This window comes from Dipodomys merriami, unplaced genomic scaffold (assembly GCF_024711535.1).
Source record: "Dipodomys merriami isolate MVZ:Mamm:240054 unplaced genomic scaffold, mDipMer1.0.p SCAF_1, whole genome shotgun sequence".
NCBI classification, from domain to species: Eukaryota; Metazoa; Chordata; class Mammalia; order Rodentia; family Heteromyidae; genus Dipodomys; species Dipodomys merriami.
In genome coordinates, this window is record NW_027202270.1 from 104,830,421 (window position 1) to 104,853,135 (window position 22,715).

Below are 22,715 nucleotides of genomic sequence, written 5' to 3' on the forward strand. Positions count from 1 at the left end.
CTTTCGGTCTCTCCCTGTCTTTCTTTCCTTTTGTTCCTTTCTTTTCCTTCCTTCCTTCTTCCATCTGTCTGTCACTATAATTTTTAGCTTACTTTTAGTTCCTACCACTGTCTACTTAAATACCTAAGCAAGCATAGTCTTTTTCAGTTTTTCACTTGGCTTTTAGAAAAAATGGAGTATCATCTGTCTGTCTATAAAATATTTTTTAGTGTAAAGATACTGTAAGAGAGGTTACAATTACATGAGCAAGGTAACGAGCATTGTTACCCCTTCTTTTGTTTTTCCCCTTCCATCCCTTTCCTCCCCACCTCCCAAACTCCTCCCTCTCCCACAAAGTTGCAAAGTTTGTTTTCAACATAGTGTCTTGTATATTTTGTTGTTACAATGGGTCAACCTGTATCCTTAGTTAAGCATTTTGTTATTTCCCTTCCCCTCCCCAAATTATAAAAATGTATATACAAGATGAAGGACACCGGAATCAAATACAGTGACAACAGAGGTTATACGATGGGGGAAGAACATACAAAAAAACAAAAAAATCACATAGAACATTATAAGTATAATAAAAAGTATTAGTATTATAAAAGTATTATAAAAAGAACAGCAACAAAGATAAAACGTCTTATGTCTCTATCTTGAGGTTCATTTCACTTAGCATCAGCTTATATGGTGATATGTACATAGCTTTTGAGCTTTTCTGCTTGTCCTAGACATATACTTGTTCTTGCAGATAAGGGAAACCATGAGACCTATATTTCTTTGGGTCTGGCTTACTTCACTTAATCTTTTCTACTTTAAGGCAGTGTTTGTCTTTGCCAGTGAGATATGCCTCCAATATGCTGTGTGATTCATTTCTGCATCATTTATGAAAACACCAAACTTTCCTTTCATAAATACTTACCAAGTGTCTTCAAAGTGCCAAATATGAGGGATATATAGTCTCCTGTGCATAAAAACAGAATATTGTTGCCTGTCAGTAGTCCAGTAGGACTCAAGTGTAGAGTGTGATGTTGGCATCCAGTCAGGTAGGGTGCAGAGCTTAGGGGAGCTGGCGGGGAGGGGTGGCCAGAGGCCAGTGTGTGGCCAAGGACAAGAGCTTAGCCTTGATTCTGATGGCATTGGCATGCTACTGAAGGATTTTGAGCAGAGGAGTAATATACAGTAGAGTGATTTAGAAAGATCTAAATCTTTCACCTTGGGCTGATGGGAGGAAAGAGTTAACATCTAAAGCTCTAATTTAGAAAGAAATGAGGACTCCCACTCCCACTCTGTTCTTCCCTTCCTTCTCCAACCCTCCACCCTTACTTTTCCTTTCTCTCTTCTGACAAGGTCTCACTGTGCTGGTCTGGAATTTGTGATCCTTCTGCCTCAGCCTCTTGAGTGCTAGGATTATAGATATGCACCACCATCCTCACACTGCTGCTAGTTTTTAATTTTGCTCAATATCAGACAGCATCTATTGATTTCCTCTTGTGGAATATAATGATTGCTTGCTTGCTTTTACTAAAACCTACTCCTATACCACGAATACAGACTTTTATCTTCACAATATAGTGAATTATAATTTTTATTATTTGAAATATATTTAGGCTGATATTCCCAGTGATATTTTCTTTCTCAAGTATACTTGAGAAATAATTGAGATTAATGAATGTAAAATCTTTCTCCCTATTACTTAGTTGGATAACATACACATCACTAACATATTCCTGAACTCTTTATAAAAGTGTAAACATCTTCTTAATATCTACAGGCATGCCCAGTGGTGAGTCTTAGGAGTTTTTGGGATATTCCTCTTGGAGCCTGTAATTCTGTAGTGTCATCAAAGTGATCCTCAGCGGGGCCTGGTATTGGACTTGATGTGCTGATTGCATTTTTGTGTTTTCTTTTTTTTTTGATTTAAGAAAGGGGACATGGGAAAAGTGTGTGTGTGTGTGTGTGTGTGTGTGTGTGTGTGTGTGCGCGCACACGTGGTGATGGGTGTATGTGTTTGGGGATAGATATCTAAGATGTCTATTAGATATATATGTTAGATCTTGCATACCTAAAAAATTCATAAATTTTCATCCTTTAAAGTAATAGTTTAGAAATTTTATCTTCTTATAACATCCATGTTAGTAGGTAAAAAATTCAAAATTATGTTCTCATTTTTAATTTTTTTATTCTGAAAATACATCCCCAAAATCATATACCATGATCAAACAGGATTCATTTCAGGGATGCAAAGCTGGTTCAATATATGCAAATCAATTAATATAATTCATCACATCAACAAGAGCAAGGATAAGAACCACATGGTTATCTCAATAGATGCAGAAAAAGAATTTAACAAGATCCAACACCCCTTTATAATGAAGGTTATTATTTTTTTTTGTAACTTTTCCTCTTCTCCTTAGAAACTTCTTTTGCCTGAGTTTTCTGGACTTTAGCAGTAGTAGCATTACTTGACAGAGTTTCTTTTCATTCATTCATGCTTGATCCCAGTGGCCCTTTAATTCAATAACTCACATCCTTCATATCTAGGAAATATCCTATCATTTCTTTTCTTTTCTTTTTTTTTTTTGTCGGTCATGGGGCCTGAACTCTGGGCCTGGGCACTGTCACTCAGCTCTTCAGCTCAAGGCTAGTGCTCTACCACTTGAGTCACTGTGCCACTTCTGGTTTTCTGGTGGTTTATTGGACATAAGAGTCTCATGGACTTTCCTGACTAGTCTGGCTTCAAACTCCCATCCTCAGATCTCAGATCTGAGTTTCTAAGATTATAAGGATGAGCCACTAGCACCCACCAGGAAAAGTATTCTTAAAGAAATAAGAGAGCTGGGTGCTGGTGGCTCAAGCCTATAATCCTAGCTTCTCAGGAGGCTGAGATCTGAGGATCATGGTCCAAAGCCAGCCCAGGACTTATCTTCAATAATTCACCAAAAAGCTGGAAATAGAGCTGTGGCTCAAGTGGTAGAGTGTTAGCCTTGAGACGAAAAGCTCAGGGACAGCACCTGGGCTCTGAGTTCAAGTCCCAGACTGGCACACACACACAAAAATAGTTTAGCAATTCCATCTTCTGATAATATCTGTAATAGTAGTTGAGAAATTCAATGATTCTAAAAATTCTAAATATGCTAAAAACTCCCATTTTTAATATATTCTTTTGTTAAGTAACTTTTTTCTCGTCTTTTTTTTGGGGGGGGGCTTGAACTCTGGGCCTGGGCGCTATCCCTCAGCTCTTCAGCTCAAGGAAAGCCCTCTACCACTTGAGCCCCAGCACCACTTCCGGTTTTCTGGAGGTTTATTGCAGATAAGAGTCTCATGGACTTTCCTGCCCGCCTGGCTTGGAACCACGATCCTCAGATCTCAGCCTCCTAAGTAGCTAGGATTACAGGCGTGAGCCACGGGCGCCCAAGCTCTCTTGTTTCTTAAAATTGTTTTCCCCCCAAGCTTTCTGGAATTTATCAGTAGCCTGACTTGACATGATTCCTTTATATTAATTCATCATGGGCCCTTCATGGTCTTTTATTCCAGCAATTTCACTTCTGGGAAACTTCTTTTTTTCTCTAACAATATATTTCCTTCTATTTTCTTAATTGTTTCTGGAAATCCTGTTAGTAAGATATGGGGCTTCTGCAATGATTCTCTTTATGTATATATTTTCTCTTTTCTTCCATCTCATATTTGTTTTTTTTCAGAAAAATTTTCTTAACTTTAGTTTCTTACTTTGTATGAAAGTGTTTGTTCTGCTAGCTTATTTCACTTTTTTTATTATTTAGAGAATACTTTATTAGTTTCTGTAATCAAACCTATGTAGATAAGACCTTACATATTTAATACAGTGCATTTACCTTTGTACAAATGGAAAAAATTAAGTTTAACATTTCTAGACTAATATGGCTATTAATTTCTGTACAATTCCAACTCAACATGGTAAACTGGGATACTTTTTTCCAAAGTTGACAGCACAGCTAAAGTTTCCAAAAATTCAAATTATATATAAATATGTATATATATTTATATTTATATAAAAAGACCAATACTAGCAGTATGTTATGCATCAATAGCAGCAACAGCTTCTCCAGGTTCTGCAGTCATCTGAACAAAATTAGACATCCAGCACATCTATTAATAAAAAGAAAAAAAGATAAAAAACAAAACCCCAGAAAAATGCGAAGTTCTGTTACTGTAGTGGTACCTGGCACCATTTTTTAAATTAACTTCTCAATCATCATCTGGAAAGAAAACATTCTTGAGTAACATCATTAAAAACAGTTCTGATAAAGCACAGTCACTACTACATATCATAAAGCAGGTACAGGTATTTATATTCACAGAGGGATGATACAGTACTGTCCTATGTCTATAATACTAGAGGATACAATTAAAAAGGCATTATTGAGACTTGATTCTACTTTTCCAGCAGAGGGCCAAAGGATGGTATGACACAGCTCTGCAAAGAAATGCACTTTCTTAGATAGGAGTTCCTTCCATCAGTGGGACAGTTCCAAGTACTCAGTCTCTTAGTGAACATCAGCTACAAACCATTTGAAAATGGAGGTGCGGGAGCAGAAAGGGGGAAAAAAACTCAAACAACAAAACAAAAGCCATATACCACAACCACTGGACTCATACAAAGATGTCTGAGTGAAGGCAAGCAAGCCTCAACCTAACAATATTTTACCGAGTCTTGTTTGTTTGAATGGCGAGAACCTCACAGAGCCAGATGACAGAGTAGCCAGTCCCTGCACGTTTGGATGCTGTCACCATTTGCTCACTCATCCAGGAAGGGGAGATCAGTTACTATGGTACTTATTTCACTTTTTATCCCTATAATTCTTGTCATTACTGTGATTTGGTGGTAACATGGTTTGAACTTAGGACCTTGCATTTGTCTACCAAGCTCTAGAACTTGAGCCACAGCCAGAGCCTTTTCCCTTTAGTAGTGGTAGTTGTTATTATTATTATTTGGACAGATTCTCTTACTTTGTGACCACAATTCCCCTGCCTCAGGCTTCTGCTTAGCTGGAATTATAGATATGAACTGGCTTGTCCACGAATGTTTATCCTGGAAGGCGTCAGACCAAGGTCTTCCTATCTTCTCCCGAGTAGCTGGGATTATAGACATGTGCTATAACAACTGGTCCAGCATGATTTTATTTTTAATACAGACTGCTGTGGGGGAGATCTCACTTGCTGAAGGGAGGGGGCCCCTGGTGAAGTTTAGCCCTACTTGCACTCTCACTTTGGAGTTTAGTATCTCCACTTCCTAAATCTTTCTGTTTCTATTGTATGACTTACTTTCCTTCTGGAAATTCATCCTTGTAAAGCATAGTAGTTACATTTCATAGGTAGCTGATAAAATAATAAGAAAATGCCATCCATGTTCATTTTTTAAAATGGTTTTATTTTTGTAGGTCATGGGGCTTGAACTGTGGGCTTGGGCGCTGTCCCTCAGGTCTTCAGTTCAAGGCAAGCACTCTACCACTTGAACCACAGCGCCACTTATGCTTTTCTAGTGATTTTTTGGAGATAAGAGTCTCACAGACTTTCCTGCCCCATCTGGCCTTGAACTATGATTCTCAGATCTCAGCCTCCTGAGTAGTTAGGATTACAGGACCCCCGGCAAAGGGTTCTTTCTTCATTGATTTATACAGTGAAAGTTTACAATCATTACAATGGTAAGCCACACAGAATATATTTTGAGATTCTTCTTGTCTATGAGATCACATCCAATGAAAAGTTCCTTTAATATCTTCGTTCAACTTAGAAGACACTCTTTTTTATATTTCTTTTTAATTGTGAAAATACTGTACAGAGGAGTTACAATTACATGGGCAAGATAATGGGTACATTTCTTATCAAGCATTATAGCCTCCTCCTTTGTTTCCCCTTCCCATCCCTTCCCATCCTCCCCCTGCCCCCCAATCCTCCCCGCTCCCCCTCCCTCCCCCCATCAAAGTTGTAAAGTTTGTTTTCGACATAACGAATTGTACATCTCATTGTTGCAATGGGTCCACCTGTATCCCTATTTAGACGATTTGTTTTTCCCCTTCCCCTCCACAAATTATACCGACATCAAATACAGTGAAAGCAGGGGTTATACCATGGGGGAGGGACATACAAAGCAATAAAGAAATAATCTTATAAATGTGTTAGAAACAATCGCATGAAAGAAAAAAAACATTTGAATACATATCTTAGGGTTCATTTCCCTAACAACACCTTATCTGACCTTTTCTTCTTGACTCAGACATATACTAGATATTGCAAATAAGGGAAACCATGGGACCTATGTTTCTTTGGGCCTGGCTTTCCATTTCCATTTCCTAACAAATGGGGCAATGTCATTCTTTCTGATGGAGGCATAGAATTCCATTGTGTATATATACCACATTTTCTTGATCCATTCATCTACTGAGGGGCATCTGGGTTGGTTCCATATCTTAGCTTTAGTAAATAGTGCTGCAATAAACATAGGTAGCTTTAGTGTGGTCTTGTTTGTAAACATTTGGGTAAATGTCCAAAAGGGGGACTGCTGAATCATAGGGGAGCTCTATGTGAAGTCTTTTGAGGAACCTCCATACTGCTTTCCAAAGTGGTTGAACAAGTTTACACTCCCACCAACAATGCAGTAAGGTTCCTTTCTGTCCACATCCCCTCCAGCATCTGTTGTTGTTAGAGTTCTTGATTTTTGACATTCTAACTGGGGTGAGGTGGTATCTCAATGTTGTTTTGATTTGCATTTCTTTTATGGCTAGGGAGGTTGAGCATTTCTTCATGTGTCTATTGGCCATCCTTCTTTCCTCTTCAGAGAAGTTTCTCTTTTAAGTCTTTAACCCACTTATTTATTGGGCAGTTGTTTCTTTGAGGATTTGTTGTTGGGGGATTTAATTTTTTGAGTTCCAAGTATATTTTAGAGATGAGACCATTGTCTGTTGTATGGCTAGTGAAGACCTTCTCCTAATCTGTAGGCTTTCTATTGATCTTGCTAGCTATGTCCTTTGCCATGCAGAAGCTCTGCAACTTTATGCAATCCCATTTGTCCAACCTTTCTTTGATTTGTTGTGTTTCTGGGTCTCCAGAAGACACTCTTTGAAGCAACATCTTCTGAAGCTTTTCTAAGATACTTGTCGAAGATACCGATTCTTTTTTTTTTTTTTTTTGTCGGTCGTGGGCTTGAACTCTGGGCCTGGGTGCTGTCCCTCAGCTCTTCAGCTCAAGGTGAGCACTCTACCGCTAGAGCCACTGCGTCACTTCAGGTTTTCTAGTGATTTATTGGAGATAAGAGTCTGCCCCGGCTGGCTTTGAACCGCAATCCTCAGATCTCAGCCTCCTGCATAGCTAGGATTACAGGCGTGAGCCACCGGTGCCCGGCTGAAGATACAGATTTTTAAAAATTTTTATTTAAATTTATTTTATCTTTATTTTGTCAGTATTTTTATAATTAATTTACTTTATTGTTATTATAGAGGTGATGTATGGAGGGCTTACAATTATATGAGTCAGGTAATGAGTACATTTCCTTTTGCACAGTGTCTCCCATACCCTCCCAGTGTGTGTGCTGGTCTTGTGGAGCTTGTAATCAGGCCTGGATGCTATTCCTGCTGTTTTTCCCTCAAGGCTAGTGCTCTATCATTTGACCCACAGTTCCATTTCTGGCTTTTTGGTAGTTAACTGAAGATAAGAATCTCAGGGATTTTCTTGATCCACTGTCCTCAGATCTCAGCCTCCTGAATAGCTAGGATTACTGCTGTGAGCCACTGGTGCTTGGCCAGATGGTTTTGAACTTATTTTTTTATTGAGAAAATATTAGACAAAAATCTAGGAAAATAAAAGCCCAGTGACAGAATTGGCCCCCAGACTGTAAAGGGATAAATAACTTTTCCCCCTTTTTTATTCACTCTTAGAATTTAACAGAATATTAATAATAGTTAAATTAGTTTAGAAGAACATAGAAATTAAATTACAAGTGAAATTCATTTGTCTAATAGTGCTCCCAGAATTTCAGATCTTGGGTCTTTGGTGTTTGGAAAAAATGTTCTTTTCTAATATACAGGCGACATTAAACTTTATAGTTGGCTGTATCTACTAATGCTAGTCTGGAATTATATTTTTTAAAAGTTGACCTTGTTTCTTAAATAGTTCCTCTAGTCATACTGTGTGATTTCATTGCCACATGAGCTGTGATTGAGCTGTGTTGGCTGGAACCTGCCTCACCTCTTCCTGAAATGCACATGTTAAACCACTTGCTTGTCCAAATACCATCCTTGAATTTTAATACTCCAAAGATAAATATGATAAAACACAAATTGATATATGTATCTTAGAATTACTTTATGACTCTATGAATAAATAGTTATTGAATGATGCAAATAAAAATGTGCTTACTCTGGAGTTCTGAATTTTGTTTTTGAAGGATTCATTTGTAACATTAAATCATATAAGATTTAATAACGAGGTAACTTAAGAGAATTTTTCTTTACTTTTAAATTATTATTTTTATTTATAAAATCCTCTGAAAAATTTGTCATTTATTCTTCCATATCCATATGAGAAGAAGATGAGAATTAGTATGGAGAAGGAATAATGGAGGTCTGGTTGTTAATTTTCTTTTATGGGTAGGATTTCATCATTCTTTATCTTAACTAAGATATATATATATATATATATATATATATATATATTGCTTAGGATATAAACAAGTTCAATACTAAATGTGAATACTTTGTGCTTCTGACAGTGTAATTTTCTTCTTTGCATTTACTTAATGAAAAGACAAAGAACCATGTTTTTACTATGCATTTATAACATCTGCTTCTAGTAAGCTCTTTATTTTTTATTTTTATTTTTTAATTTTTTGTCATGGGGTTTGAACTGTGGGCCTCGGAGCTATCCCTGAGCTCTTCAGTTCAAGGCTAGTGCTCTACCACTTGAGCCACAGTGCCACTTTCTAGCAAGCTCTTTAATTTCCCAGTGCTTCTACATGTTTTAAAACCTTCCAACCTTTGTTCATGAAATGTGTCTTTTAAGGGTGGGGACAAATGCAATGAAATATTAAACAAGATTTCAGGGGCTGGAGATATATGTTAGTAGTAAAGCATTTGCCTGCCATATACTAGGGCCTGGAACCAATTGCAGCACTAAAAAACAACAATCAAAAGATTTTATGATGTATAGACAATTATGTGAGAAAAAGAAACACATCATTTATTGCTCAGTATACATTAGTAACACTTTTATTTTACTTAAGAATTTTGCACAAACTACTTTGTTTTATTTTTAAAAATTATATATAATTAAGCTTATTGTATAACATATAATCATTATATCATATGTATTTGAAATTATTATACTACTGGAATGAACTCCTAAGATAAGGAAACAAAAGACAAATACTTTTTTTCTTTTCTGGTAATTCTGTATTCTTTACCTTTATATAGTGTATTCACGCATATAACTGTGGAGGGCAGGAGGGGTAGGGCTCAGAACTCGAGGAAAAAGGGTGAAAAAGTGCAACAGTGGAGTTCACTGGACACTGGTAACAGTGAACTATACAACTTTTGGGTGGAGACAGGAGGGAGGAGGGACTGGGAGAGAGGGAATCGATGACACTATAAAAGGAAATGTACTTAATACCCAACTCATGTAAATGTAACTCCTCTGTACATCACCTCTATGATAACAATAAAGTACATGTTCTAAAAAAGGCTAAAAAAGCCGGGCGCTGGTGGCTCACGCCTGTAATCCTAGCTACTCAGGAGGCTGAGATCTGAGGATCGCGGTTCAAAGCCAGCCCGGGCAGGAGAGACCATGAGACTCCTATCTCCAATAAACCACCAGAAAACCGGAAGTGGCGCTGTAGCTCAAGTGTTAGAGCGCTCGCCTAGAGCTGAAGAGCTGAGGGACAGCGCCCAGGCCTGGAGTTCAAGCCCCATGACCGACAAAAAAAAAAAAAAAAAAAAAAAAAAAAAGGCTAAAAAATTACTTAGTAATGAATAATGAGAAAGAGGATAAATACTTAACCAGAAGAATTTAGACTTTTTAAATGTGATTTTTGAGGTCTTGGGTTCTCTAAGAAATACTACGAAACAGCTGGAGCTAGAATTCTAATTTTAAAGCCCCCTTTTGAATTTTATTTCTGTGCAACATATTGTCCTAAACTTTAGCAGATTAAAACAATGGACATTTACTATTTTACACAGTTTCTGAGGGTCAGGCATCCAGAAATAGTATAGTTGCACGATCCTAGCTTCAGGTATCTTACAGGATGTGGTCAAGCTCTTATGCGGTACTAGTGTTACTGAGGAACTTGATGATGATACAAGGATCAGCTTCCAGGTTGTCTCAGACCCAGGCCGAGTATTGAATGCTGGTTGTGGCAGGAGACCTTTAGTTCTTTACCCTGTGGACCTCCCCACAGGATGGCTTGAGTGTCCTCATGACGTGATAGATGGCTTCTCCCAGAACAAGTGATCTAAGAGAGAGGGAGGTGGAAGGTGACATCTGTTTTGTGAAGTGCTACAGCACAGTGTGGCTCTTGTAACTCACTGGGCAGAACTCACTTAAATTAAATGAATGTCCCAGGTGACAGAGCGGATACTGTAGCTGAGAAGCAGGTGTAATGAGTCAAACGTATCTATTTTTGAAAGAAAATAACTTGTCTTTGTCTTTTTCAGTATGGATATTAAAGAGTGAAGAATAGAGCCTCTCCCACAGGCTCTATCCTCTTTTGGAATTATCTTTCTCATGACGTTATTTATTTGTTTTTATGCTGGTACTGGTCCTTGAACTCAGGGCCTGGGTGCTGCCCCTGTCTTTTTCTCTCAAGGCTGGTACAGCTCCAAATCTGGCTGTTTGGTAGTGAATTGGAGATAAGACTCTTATGGCCTATTCTGCTCAGGCTGGCTTTCAACCATGATTTTCAGATCCCTGTCTCTTCATTAGCTAGGGTTATAGACATGAGTCACTGGTGCCCAGCTTCTCATTACTTTTATTTTGAACAAACTAATTGAAATAAGCTTTCTCATGAAAAGTTCCGTAGGCTTTTTTTCCCCAAGAGCTTTGTGCAGTTTGTAGTAAAAGCACTTACCATAGTAGTATCACAAGAAGTACAAGTTTTGTGTTTCTGGGAATAGTGGCCTTTTTTTTTTTTTGAACTGGCTTAATATATTGTATTCTGTGTAGGACTTCTGTAGAAAAGATGATACGTATTTAGTTACAAATAGTGCCTATAGCAATTTTGGTGTTTAAATGGGCACAGCAGGCACTCAATTTCTATTTTCCCTGAAATTTCTTTTCTCTCTTTTCTCTTCTTCCTTCCTTCCTTCCTTCCTTCCTTCCTTCCTTCCTTCCTTCCTTTTTTCCTTTCTTCCTTTCTTTTCTTTCTTTCTCCAGTCCTGGTGCTTGAACTCAGGGCCTGGGCTGCTTTTGCCTACTGCTAGTGCTCTACCACTTGTGGTTCTGAGGAATCGAATCCAGGGCTTCATGCATGCAAGGCAAGCACTCTACCACCAAGCCACATTCCCAGCCCCTGAAATTTCTTTTTCTTTCTTTCTTTCTTTCTTTCTTTCTTTCTTTCTTTCTTTCTTTCTTTCTTTCTTTCTTTCTTTCTTTCTCTCTCTCTCTCTCTCTCTCTCTCTCTCTCTCTCTCTCTCTCTCTCTCCCTCCCTCCCTCCCTCCCTCCCTCCCTCCCTCCCTCTCTTCCTTCCTTCCTTCCTTCCTTCCTTCCTTCCTTCCTTCCTTTATTTTTTTAAAAACTGGCAGTTCTGAGTTTAGAGATAAGCCACCCAGAATAATCTCATAAAATATTAGACTAGGAAAACAAATGTTAGCAGAAGAAGAAATAAATGCAAAGCAGCCTGGCCCGAGCTGGTGCTTGCCAGCAGAAGTCTACAGGCCAATGTAGTCAGGGGTTTGTCTGTAGCAAGCAAGAGGAGCTAGAAAGAGCCCATGCAAATCAGTCCACTTTCTCAAGAAAGTTACCTGTTTGGACAAGTATTTGTCCAGAGCCATAAGGCACTTTCCTGCCTTATTTGTGAAACTTGAACTTTGTTGTAGGTTATTTAAAGGTAGTATGTCTTGAATAAAAGGCTATGTGTTAGAAATGCCCTTGTAGCCCATGTCACTGAGTCAGTGTTATTTGGGGTGGGGGATGCTGGCTTGCCAAGTGAGAACTGGGGAGATGTTGTCCTCACCCCTTCTTTGACTGATGAGTAAAACAATAGCCAGCCTGCTTAACAGGCTACCTGTTTGAAGGACTGTAGGTGAAAGAACAGAGGCTCTGTTTGCGAGGAATACTTCCTGGAAGCCTTTGGGCTCACATCCGGGGTTTCAGCGTCTGTGAGGTTTGGGCTTCCCTTCAGATTTTTATTGATCTTTTAAACAACATCCATTTGGCATTTTTTGGATACTAAGGTTAGACACCACAAGAAATGCCCGGGAAACACCCAAGAAGCATCCACTGGCTGGCGAGCTGGAATGCTCCCAGTGTTGTGAATTTTCAGTTATTTACCGAGTCCTGAAATTGTCAGACCCTCTTGAAAATGTAGTAGACTCCTTATAGTTTAAGACTCAGGGAGACAAACCAGCATTATTGCATCTTAGACAAAATATGAACTGTACTAAAAAAATCCTCTTTGGTTTTCTTATAGTCCCAAATCCAAGATTTTTGATTCAAGTCAATTTTAATGTCTCACTCATTTAAAAAATACGTTTTCAGAGTTCTCAAAGTATTGTTTTTGTATTTTGTGGCTTTTCTCATTTTCTGATGTTTTGTTTCTATGAATTATTTTTCATATTTCTTTTTTTTTAAATTTTATTTTATTTTATTTGAGAACATACTGTACAGAGGGGTTACAATTACATGGGCAGGATAATGCATACATTTCTTACCAAGCATTGCAGCCTCCTCCTTTGTTTACCCTTCACCTCCCTTCTATTTTTCATATTTCTAATACTGTTTTTTGTCGGTCATGGAGCTTGAACTCAGGGTCTGGGTGCTGATTCTTCTTTATTTTATTTTTATTGTTATTATAAAGGTGTTGTTAAAATTACACAGGTAATTCATATATTTATTTTTGGACAGTCCCATTCCTTTCCTTGCTCTCTCCCAGATTCCTCCTCCCATCCCCATGTACAAATTGCATAATTCATTTTCAATATAGTATCTAATGAGTACTACTGAGGCATTTGTTCACCCTTTGTCTCTCCATTTCTGTGCCCCCTTGCCTTTCCAAAGACAGATAAATGAAGAAATTAGACAAAAAAGAAAAGAAAACAAATAGAGCAGTGAGGAAAAAACCCTCTTGTTTCCATTTCTTGGAGTTCATTTTGATAAATATAATTTTATATGATCAGATGCACATAAACATTGTGCCTTTGTGTTCTTCTGAGAGTGTCCTTTTGTCTCACTATGTGTGAATGTCTAGAGTCCTAAATGATAAATTGATCATGTTCCAGTAGACATTAGATCTAGCTTCTGCATATGGGTGAAGTGACATTATTAGTCACACTTCCTGTCTCCATATCTGTTTATGTGTCTTTGTTATTAGAATTTTGATCCAGTATCAACAAAAGATAGTAAAAATATTGAAGGTATATTTTGTATTTATATAGATTGTATACATTGTTAATGGGCAATGTATTATAAAGTATAAATTTTACTGCTATATTAGTTTAAAATGTCCAAGGAGTAGGGAACTGACATGTTTTTTGTTGTTGTTACATACTTTGAACTGGCTTTGAACCTCAATCTTCATATCTGGGTTTCCTGAGTAGCTAAGATTATTGCTCTCTTCAGTTTCTTTTTTATTAGGAAGACTTTATCATTAATTCTTGCCCTTTTAATTTGTTTCCATTATGGATATATTAAAATCTCTTTTAAAAATATAGTCAATGGCCTTGATACTATTTTAGTTTTTCTTTAAAACTTCCCTTTGTACTCAAGCTTAATTTGCATCTTGCTGTTTTTCAACTCATTATGTTTTCTCTGTATGAATTTCTGTATGTCTTTGATAGAATTGGCATCTTCCTGCCTCTTTTGAGCGTATAACGAAGTTTATTTAAAATTAATTTATTTGAAGTTTCAGGGTATTTTTATTCTTTCCATAATTTTTTTCATGAGTCATAAATTGTCTTTTTATTTTTGTTTATTCCTGAGCTGAATATTTCTGTTAGCTCTAAGTAAGTACAAAAATGAATGAGTTTTTGGGGCTGGGAAAGTGGCTCAGTGGTAGAGTGCTTGCCTTGCATGCACGAAGCTCTGGATTCGATTCCTCAGCACCACATAGCAGAAAAAGCCAGAAGTGGTGCTATGGCTCAAGTGGTAGAGTGCTAACCTTGAGCGCCCAGGCCCAGAATTCAGGCCTCATGACCAACAAAAAAAATGAGTTTGACTCTCACTCTTTCTGAAGTCTTATGTGTTGATATTCTCTGGTATGTGATATTATCCTCATAATTTCTTTAAGTTATTTAGACATGTCCTCCTTTAGTTCTCTGAGCATATTTTAAATAGGTGATTTAAAAGTCTTTGTCTCAATGAGTCCAAGATCTAGATTTCAAAATTTTAAAATTGTTATTTTAAAGGTGATGTAAGAGGGGTTACAGCTACATAAGTCAGGTTCTAGATTTCTTTAGAGATGGTTTTTGTTGATTGTTGGCCTATACTTTTGTATTTCTTTGCATATCTCATGATAATTTTTGTTGCAATTTGGATGTTTTAAATAATTTCATGAGGAGGCTGGAACTCAGATTCTTCTTTTCCCACTGGATTTATTGTTTCTGCTGCTTCTTTATTGGATCATTTAACAGTTAGCAATTTTCTTGAACTAAATTCTATAAAGATTAGATTCTTTGTTGAGTATGTCAATGAAAAGCTGTACTTAGCTTAATGGACAGTTAATGATTGCACATATGTTTCCTTGCATGTCTAGAACCCCTATTTTCTGATGTTTGCCTACGCATTCTTTTGTGTTTTTGGGGACACCTTAGAATTAAGACAGATAGTTTACAACTTTGCCTAAGCTTCCACTTGGAACATGCCTTGTACCTAATACCAGCCAGAGATAAAAGCATGTGAGTTTGGGGGTACTTTCTGAGCTCTTGGAGTGCATGCTAACCTCCGAATCCACATGGACTGAAGTTACTAAAATATTAATTTTATTATTATCTTTGTTTTTTGAGTCTATTGCTTAGTTAAAGAACTGGGCACGAGAAGCATGCAAGTTAGCATACTAAAAAGTTTATTCTTATTAATGAAATTTATTCATTTTTATTGAATAAGTGCTCTTTGGATTACTACAAGCCTTTTAACAGTCAGTTTTGTAGCATGCAAATATGTAAGAAAGTAGGGTTCACACACAGAAAAAAAGCTTTGCGTAGAAACTCTTATTGAGAAAGCCTGTGCTCTGAAGTAACTAGATGAATAAGAATAATTGTTTATCTTTTACTGTTATACTTATTTTTCCAGAAAATCAGGAGAGGCTGTTTTTGGCCATTCTCATGTCATTTAAATCAGATCTTTTAAAAGTTAACAAAGAAAGCTCAGAAGCAAATGATATTTGTAAATCAAATGGACATAACATCTATGAGCATTTTGTCTAACAGCTGTGTAGTATACAATCTTCTCATTAGCTCATGGAACTTTCTTCAAAATAGACCACTTTTTTAGGACATAAAATAAACTTAGCAAATACAAGAAAACTGAGATAACTCTGTGTATCCTATCAAATCACTAGGGAATTAAACTAGAACTTATAAGCAAAACAAGGAATTTGTTTCATTGAAGAAATAAAAAAGTTCCTGGAATCTATTTAAAAATAAACTAATCTACCAAACTTTTGGGATAGAGTAAAAGCAGTGTTAAGAGAAAGTGTAGAGTTATGAGTGCCTATGTAACAAAACAGAGGGCACACAAATAGCCTTCAGGATGTCCCTCAAGCATCTAGAAAGAAGTATAAGCTGGGCTGGGAAGGTGGCTCAGTGGTAGAGCACTTGCCTTGCATGCCGGAGGCCCTGGGTTCGATTCCTCAGCACCACATAAGCAAAAAGACAAAAGCTGGAAGTGGTGCTGTGGCTCAAATGGTAGAGTGCTAGCCTTGAGCTGAAGAGCTGAGGGACAGTGCCCAGGCCCAGAGTTTAGGCCCCACGACTGGACCCCTCCCCCCCAAAAAAAAAGACAAAAAAGAAGTATAATCCAAACTCCAAATTAGCAGATGTAAGAAATAATAAATTTATTAGGGTAGAGATTAGTTAAATGGAGACTGAAAAGCATATATACAAAGAATTCATGAAACAAGTAGCTGGTTCTTTCAAAAAATAAATAAGATGGATAAACTTTTAGTGACCAAAGGGAGAGAAGAGTCTCAGTGAAATTAAATATGAAAAAGAAAATATCACAACAAATACCCAAGAAACCCACAAAGATCATAAGGAAATACTTTGAAAATCTATACTCAAATAAATTGGAAAATATAGAAGAAATGGATAAATTTCTAGATGCAGTTGACCTAACAAAATTGAACCAAGAGGATATACACAATGTAAACAGATCTATAACAAGCAATGTGATTGAAGCAGCAATAAAGAGACTCTTATAAAAGAGAAGGCCAGGACCAGATGGATTCACTGCATTTCTACCAGACCTATAAAGAAAAACTAACACCAATACTCTTTAAACTCTTCCTTGAAGTTGAAAAAGAAGGAATGCTACCAAATTCATGAGTTCATTCCAAAAATGGAGATATAACAAAGAGAATTACAGGCCAATTTTTTGATGAACACCTACGTAAACATTCTAAATAAAATTCTTGCAAACTGGATGCAAAAACACATTAAAAAAATCATTCAATACAACCAACATACCTCAATCAATAAGGACAAGGTTAAAGATAAGGAACACATAAACAGAATTAAGAACAGCAATTGCATGGTCATCTCAATTGAAGTTAAAGCTTTCAACAAAGTTTAACATCCTCTAGTGATAAAAGTTCTGAAGAAACTAAGAATGGAAGCAATGTACCTCAACATATAGCCAATATATTAACAGAACAAAACTGAAATAATTTCCCCTATAGTTAGGAACAAACAAGGTGTCAATGATCACTTTTTGTCAAGACAGTATTAAAATTCTTAGTCAGGGAAACATAGGAGGAAAAAGAAATTAAAATGATTCATTATTTTAGGATTATTTTGATATTAAGATTGTAGTGGTTATTGGTGGTATACAATTGTATTTGTTTATTGGAAATGACTTTAACTTCTAGTCAGTCAGATTTTCAGTTGGTTTTCTTTTCCCTTCCAAATATGTGGTCACAAAATCCATTAATAATGACAGTTTGGTCTTCTCTCCTAATATTATTTAAGGCGCTTACTATGTTTTTCATATTCCATTGACTATGTGAATGTACTATTGTGAAATAAGACTTTTTTGGCAAGGTTCTACCTAGCTTGCATTTCCACTTGTATGGATAAGGTTAGCTTTCTTCTGGTTGTAGCTTCTATTTTCTTGGAAAGGCATTGTGTTTCATTGATTCTTTTCTGAGTATTTATTAAAATGTTCTTTTAAAAATGTGTTCATTTTTATTAATTTGTTAATCTCAAAAATCATCAATGTTAAGTAAACATGCTATAAGAAAAACAAGATGTATGGAAAAAAAAACCCAGCAATGAGCTGGGTGCTGGTGGCTCATGCCTGTAATTCTAGCTACTAAGGAGGCTGAGTTCTGAGGATCATGGTTCAAAGCTAGCCCGGGCAGAAAAGTCCGTGAGACTCTTATCTCCAATAAACCACTACAAAACCAGAAGTGGCACTGTGGCTCAAGTGGTAGAGTGCTCGCCTTGAGCTGAAGAGCTGAGGGAGAGCACCCAGGCCCAGAGTTCAAGCCCCATGACTGACCAAAACCAAACAAAATCCCCCCCAAAATACTCAGAAACACCCAGCAATGGATCCACATAGTTCTAGGAAAGTGTCCCTTGGTGAAGATGTATTATTTCTAAATAAATAACTTGACTTCAGTGCATCTAAATATACAAGTGGGACAAGCTGTAGGTCTTTATATTAAGGTATTTAGTATGTGTTGAGAAATTTATTAACAGTATTTTTATCATGAAATATTTTTTAAGTTTAAATTTTATTGTAAAGTGATGTACAGAGAGGTAAAATTTACATAAGTCAGGTAATGAGTACATTTTTTTGAACAGTGTTACCCCTTCATTTTCTCTCACTTTTCCCCCTCCCAACCTTCCTCCCCCTACAAGCTGTAAACTTTATTTCCAACATAGTGTCTAGTGAGTATCACTGCTGACAAATTGGTTCACCCTTTGTACCACCATTTCTGATTCCTCATTACCTCCCCAAATCAGATAAATTTACATACCAGACAAAGGATACAGTACAGAAATAAAAAAAATGACAAAAGGGAATAAACTCAAGGGGGGAAAATCTGTGAACAGTACAATAAAAAGAGTTAACTAGTCATCACACAAATTTGATGCTTTGTTAATTTTCAGTCTAAATTGTTTAAGTAAATAAATCTTTCCAATAATACTTTCTTTCCTCTTATGTGGACAGTATTTCTAAATTTGGTGTTTAACGTTCTTATGCTTTTATACGTTAATGATATATTTATAAAGCTAATATTTAAAAGTAATTATTTTCAGGCTTTCACACTTAGTATCTCGTTCAGTGAAGTATCTATTTGTATCTATTTAGTATCTATTTGTGAAGAATGAAGTCTTTGAGTCAGGAAGTCTTGGCTTTAAGTTTCCAAACTATAGTGTAGATTTTTATATTTCTATTTTCAGTTATATTGGGTTTTGCTTATGCTTTGTCCCTAGTGCATTCTTTTATGATTCCTAAGTTGCTTTGTTCTCTTCTTATAATTAAATGATTCTCTTTTACCCTGGAAATATCCAATGTTTTGAGTCTATTGTATTTGAAATTGATATAGTTACTTTATTGCTATATTGTACCTTTGATGACAATGATTCCTGCCCCCACTTTGTTGCTAAAAAGTGTTTCATATTGACTTTTTCTTCCTGTGCCTGTCCTGGGGCTTGAGCTCAGGGCCTGGTCGCTTTTCCTGAGCTTTTGTGTTCAAGGTTAGTGCTCTAGCACTTGAGCCATAGCTCCACTTTCAAAAGCTCACTTATGGCAGTCAATTAATGTTAAGAGTCTCATGTACTTTCTAGCCTGGGCTGGCTTTGAACAGAAATTCTCAGATCTCAGCCTCCTAAGCAGGTAGGATTATAGATGTGAACCACTGTCACCTGACTAGCTTGAAATTAGGGCCCCATACTTGTTAGGAGGAACACTCTTTTGCTCAGTCATACTTTAAGCTCTATTTTACACTGGTTATTTTAAGGGTATGTCTTGCTTTCCATGTAAGGAAGGTGCTGGAATGTGTCTACTTAATGTTTTCCGTCATAGCTAGGATCACAGGAGTGTGCCACTATACCCATTTTCCCTCTCTAGATAGACATTTTTTTTTTTTTTGGGCCTGGGCTTTCCTGGAGCCACATTTCTCCTTTTCTCAGTCTCCCAAGTAGGTAGGATTACATGGCTCCCTTTTGACTTTTGAAAGATACTTTCATTAGATGAAGGTTTTAGTGCAAGTGATTATTTTCTTTCAGCAATGGTACTTTGGATAAGCTGTTTCTTTGTCTTTTTGCTTAGTTCTGACAAGAAATCTGGGATATTAATGTCTGGCAATTAGTTTTTGATAATTTTGTCATGTTTTAATGTTTTGGATTTAATGTGTACTTTTCCTTTGAATCTTTATTCTAAGATATTTTCTTTACTCCTAGATTTCTTTTCTTTGATTACAAACGACCTGGTACAGTGTTCTTAATGTGATTCTCCTTGGAGTCTATTGAGTTTATTACATCAGAGGGTTTATAGCTGTTATGCAATTTGGAAAAGTTTTGGCAATTGTTCTGTGTGTAACATTTTTTTCTGATCTCACCTAACCCTTTCCTGGAACTCCAATTAAATATATATTGTTATATATATTTATATATATATAACATTAATAACATATAATACATATATATGTATACATTAATAACATTAATATATATATATATATATGTATTATTAATACAACCAATGAGATTTTTTTTGGTCTGGTCATGGGGCCTGAACTCTGGGCCTGGGCACTGTCCCTCAGCTCTTCAGCTCAAGGGTAGCGCTCTACCACTTGAGCCACAGTGCCACTTCCAGCTTTTTTCTTTTTGCTTATGTGGTGCTGAGGAATCGAACCCAGGGCCTCATGCATGCAAGGCAGGCACTCTACCACTGAGCCACCTTCCCAGCCCCAGTGAGATTTTTATTTAAGGTAATGTAGGTTTTATCTAGATGTTTCATTTGATTCTTTTGCGTGTGTGTGTGTGTGTGTATGTGTGTGTGTGTGTGTGTGTGTGTGTGTGTGTGTGTGTGTGTGTGTATGCATGCATGCCCCAAATGGGGCTTGAATTTAGGTCCTCCCACTCGTGCTTAGCTTTTTTACTCGAAGCTGGTGCTCTACTACTTGGGCCACGCCTCCAGTCTAGAACTTTGCTGGTTAATTGGAGATAAGAGTCTCTAAGATTTGTCTGCCTAGTTTGCTAAGCCTCTTGAGTAGCTAAGATTACAGGTGTAAACTACCGATGACTAGCTTGAATGCCTAAAACTGAGATGAAGGAAATAACTTTTCTGTTGATATCCAATATGAGAATTTATAGTTTGGACAGAACCAGTGTCACCTTCTTTCTGGTTTATTGTTAATTATAATATGTGATTACCTTGTAATCTCAACTAAATAGTATGTACCATTGCAATTGGCATTAGTAATGGTAGAAAATACATCAAAAGTTGCATCCAGTAAAATTTAAAGTTATTTATATTTCCCTTTGCTCTCAATTGGATTAAATTTTAGTTTTCATTTAGCTTTTTTGTGCAGTATTTTACACTTTTTGCTTTAATGGGTGTTTTATGATAGCTGATATATTACCAGATTATCATATTTTAAATCTAATAATGTATCTATAGAGATCAACAGATTAAAAGTCCATGAAATAGGAAAAACAAAGCAAACTATTTTAATGTCTTTTTTTTGCATTACTCACTGGATGCTATTGAGTGGTTTTTGTTTCTCATTTACTGGCTTAATTAACATTTTTCTATATTGAATAATATACCTCAATGATTTTTAAATATTGGCATTATTTAATTGCTTGTTTCTCTCCTCTTCAAGGAACTTGCTTTAATGGGCCAAGTCACCTCACCTTTAATGGGCCTCACATCACCTCAGACAGAAGTAGAATTGCCTCAGCAGGAAGCAAAGCAAGAGTCAGAGACAAGTGATGAAGAAACAGAAAAGGTGAAGTCTCTAATTTAAAAAAAAGTCCTCCTTGCCAATATGAAAGTAATAATCTATCTTCTGTTGCTTGAAAGTTCCCTGAGCTCTCCCACTTGAGCCACAGTGATACTTCCAGTTTTCTGGTGGTTTATTGAAGATGAGAGCTTCATGGACTTTCCTTCCTGGGCAGGCTTTGAACTGTGATCCTCAGATCTCAGCCTCCTGAGTAGCTAGGATTGTAGGCATAAGCCAGCTGCACCTGGCTTTTAGGAGCATAGTTAACTGTCAGCAAGTTCTCATCCAAAGCTACATGGGGAGTCTTGGAAAAGGTTTTTAATAGCTTACTTGATATAGAGACAAGAATGTCTAGAAGGTAGCTGGAGAATTAATTAAAAGTTATTAGCCAATAAGAAAGTGTTACTGTAGTCTGCCTTGAGCTAGAAGAAATGTTGCAAGTATGACGAGGGGAAACTTTTTTTTCTAAGAAATATGGAAAACGGGTGACAGAGGTTTGCTTCAGAATTGAAGCTTCCATTTTGCCCATCCCTGGCAAAGTAAGGGAGGAATCCAGAGTAAGCCAGGACATACTCTCTAAATTGGATATATCTCTTTGAGTACAGAAATATACATTTAAGTGAAACAAATGTGATAATGAGTCGCTCTATACATTTTATAAAATGCTAATAGTAAGTAGCAAACCCCTTTGGCTTTTGAAAATATGACTCCCCCATCTGAAAACTGAGCAGACACTGGCTCTGTAGGGTACCATGTCATATTCAGAAAGTGTGTGGACCTTTGTTTTCACAAAGCCATGGACTCTGTAAGTTAGAGTTGCCACAGTTGCTAGAAGTGCTGGAGTTTGAGATACTTCTGGCTGAGATTGTGTCTTTTTCAACTTTGTTTTCTTGTCACTGGCTTCAGAATCCAGCATATAGTGGAACTAGTAGCCAGGTGGCAATGGTATGTGGATAAATCAACTCTGAAGCCTACAGCATGGGCTGTGAGTTTATATTAAGAATAAGCATCTCACAGTAATACCACTTAGACCAAAGTCTCTGGTCAATAATCCTTTAGTAGGCACACTGAAAAGACATGGTCAGTTAGCCTAAGGAAAATAGAAGGCACTCATAGAATCAAACTGACTTAATACCATTCATTACATTTATATAATATATAAGGGAATATATTGTTTTAAAATAAACTATGAAAAAGGTCAACAATCAGGTACCTAGTTTAGGTATCATTTTGACTGTTTAAAATAAGGATTTAAACAAAAGTATTTTTTTGTAATTTTGTGGGAAACATCCTCTCAATTTTGACACTCATATGCAACCATCAATTATTTCCAGCCACTGCCTATTAACAAGGAAGGTAAGCACTTTTTTTAGAGGTAAA

At 36.7% G+C, this 22,715-nt stretch overlaps 1 protein-coding gene across 4 annotated transcripts in view; it reads left to right on the forward strand.

Moving 5' to 3' along the window:
* Ttc6 (tetratricopeptide repeat domain 6) overlaps window positions 1-22,715 on the forward strand; it is a 173,278-nt gene that overhangs the window by 15,357 nt on the left and 135,206 nt on the right. For all 4 annotated transcript variants that reach the window (XR_011373031.1, XR_011373032.1, XM_070026900.1 and 1 more), the window contains exon 2: window positions 21,216-21,341. Coding sequence is in view for 2 of the 4 variants with exons in the window: in XM_070026900.1 (XP_069883001.1) it covers window positions 21,216-21,341 (126 nt within the window). In the remaining 2 variants the exon portion in view is untranslated. The remainder of the gene's footprint in view (window positions 1-21,215; window positions 21,342-22,715) is intronic.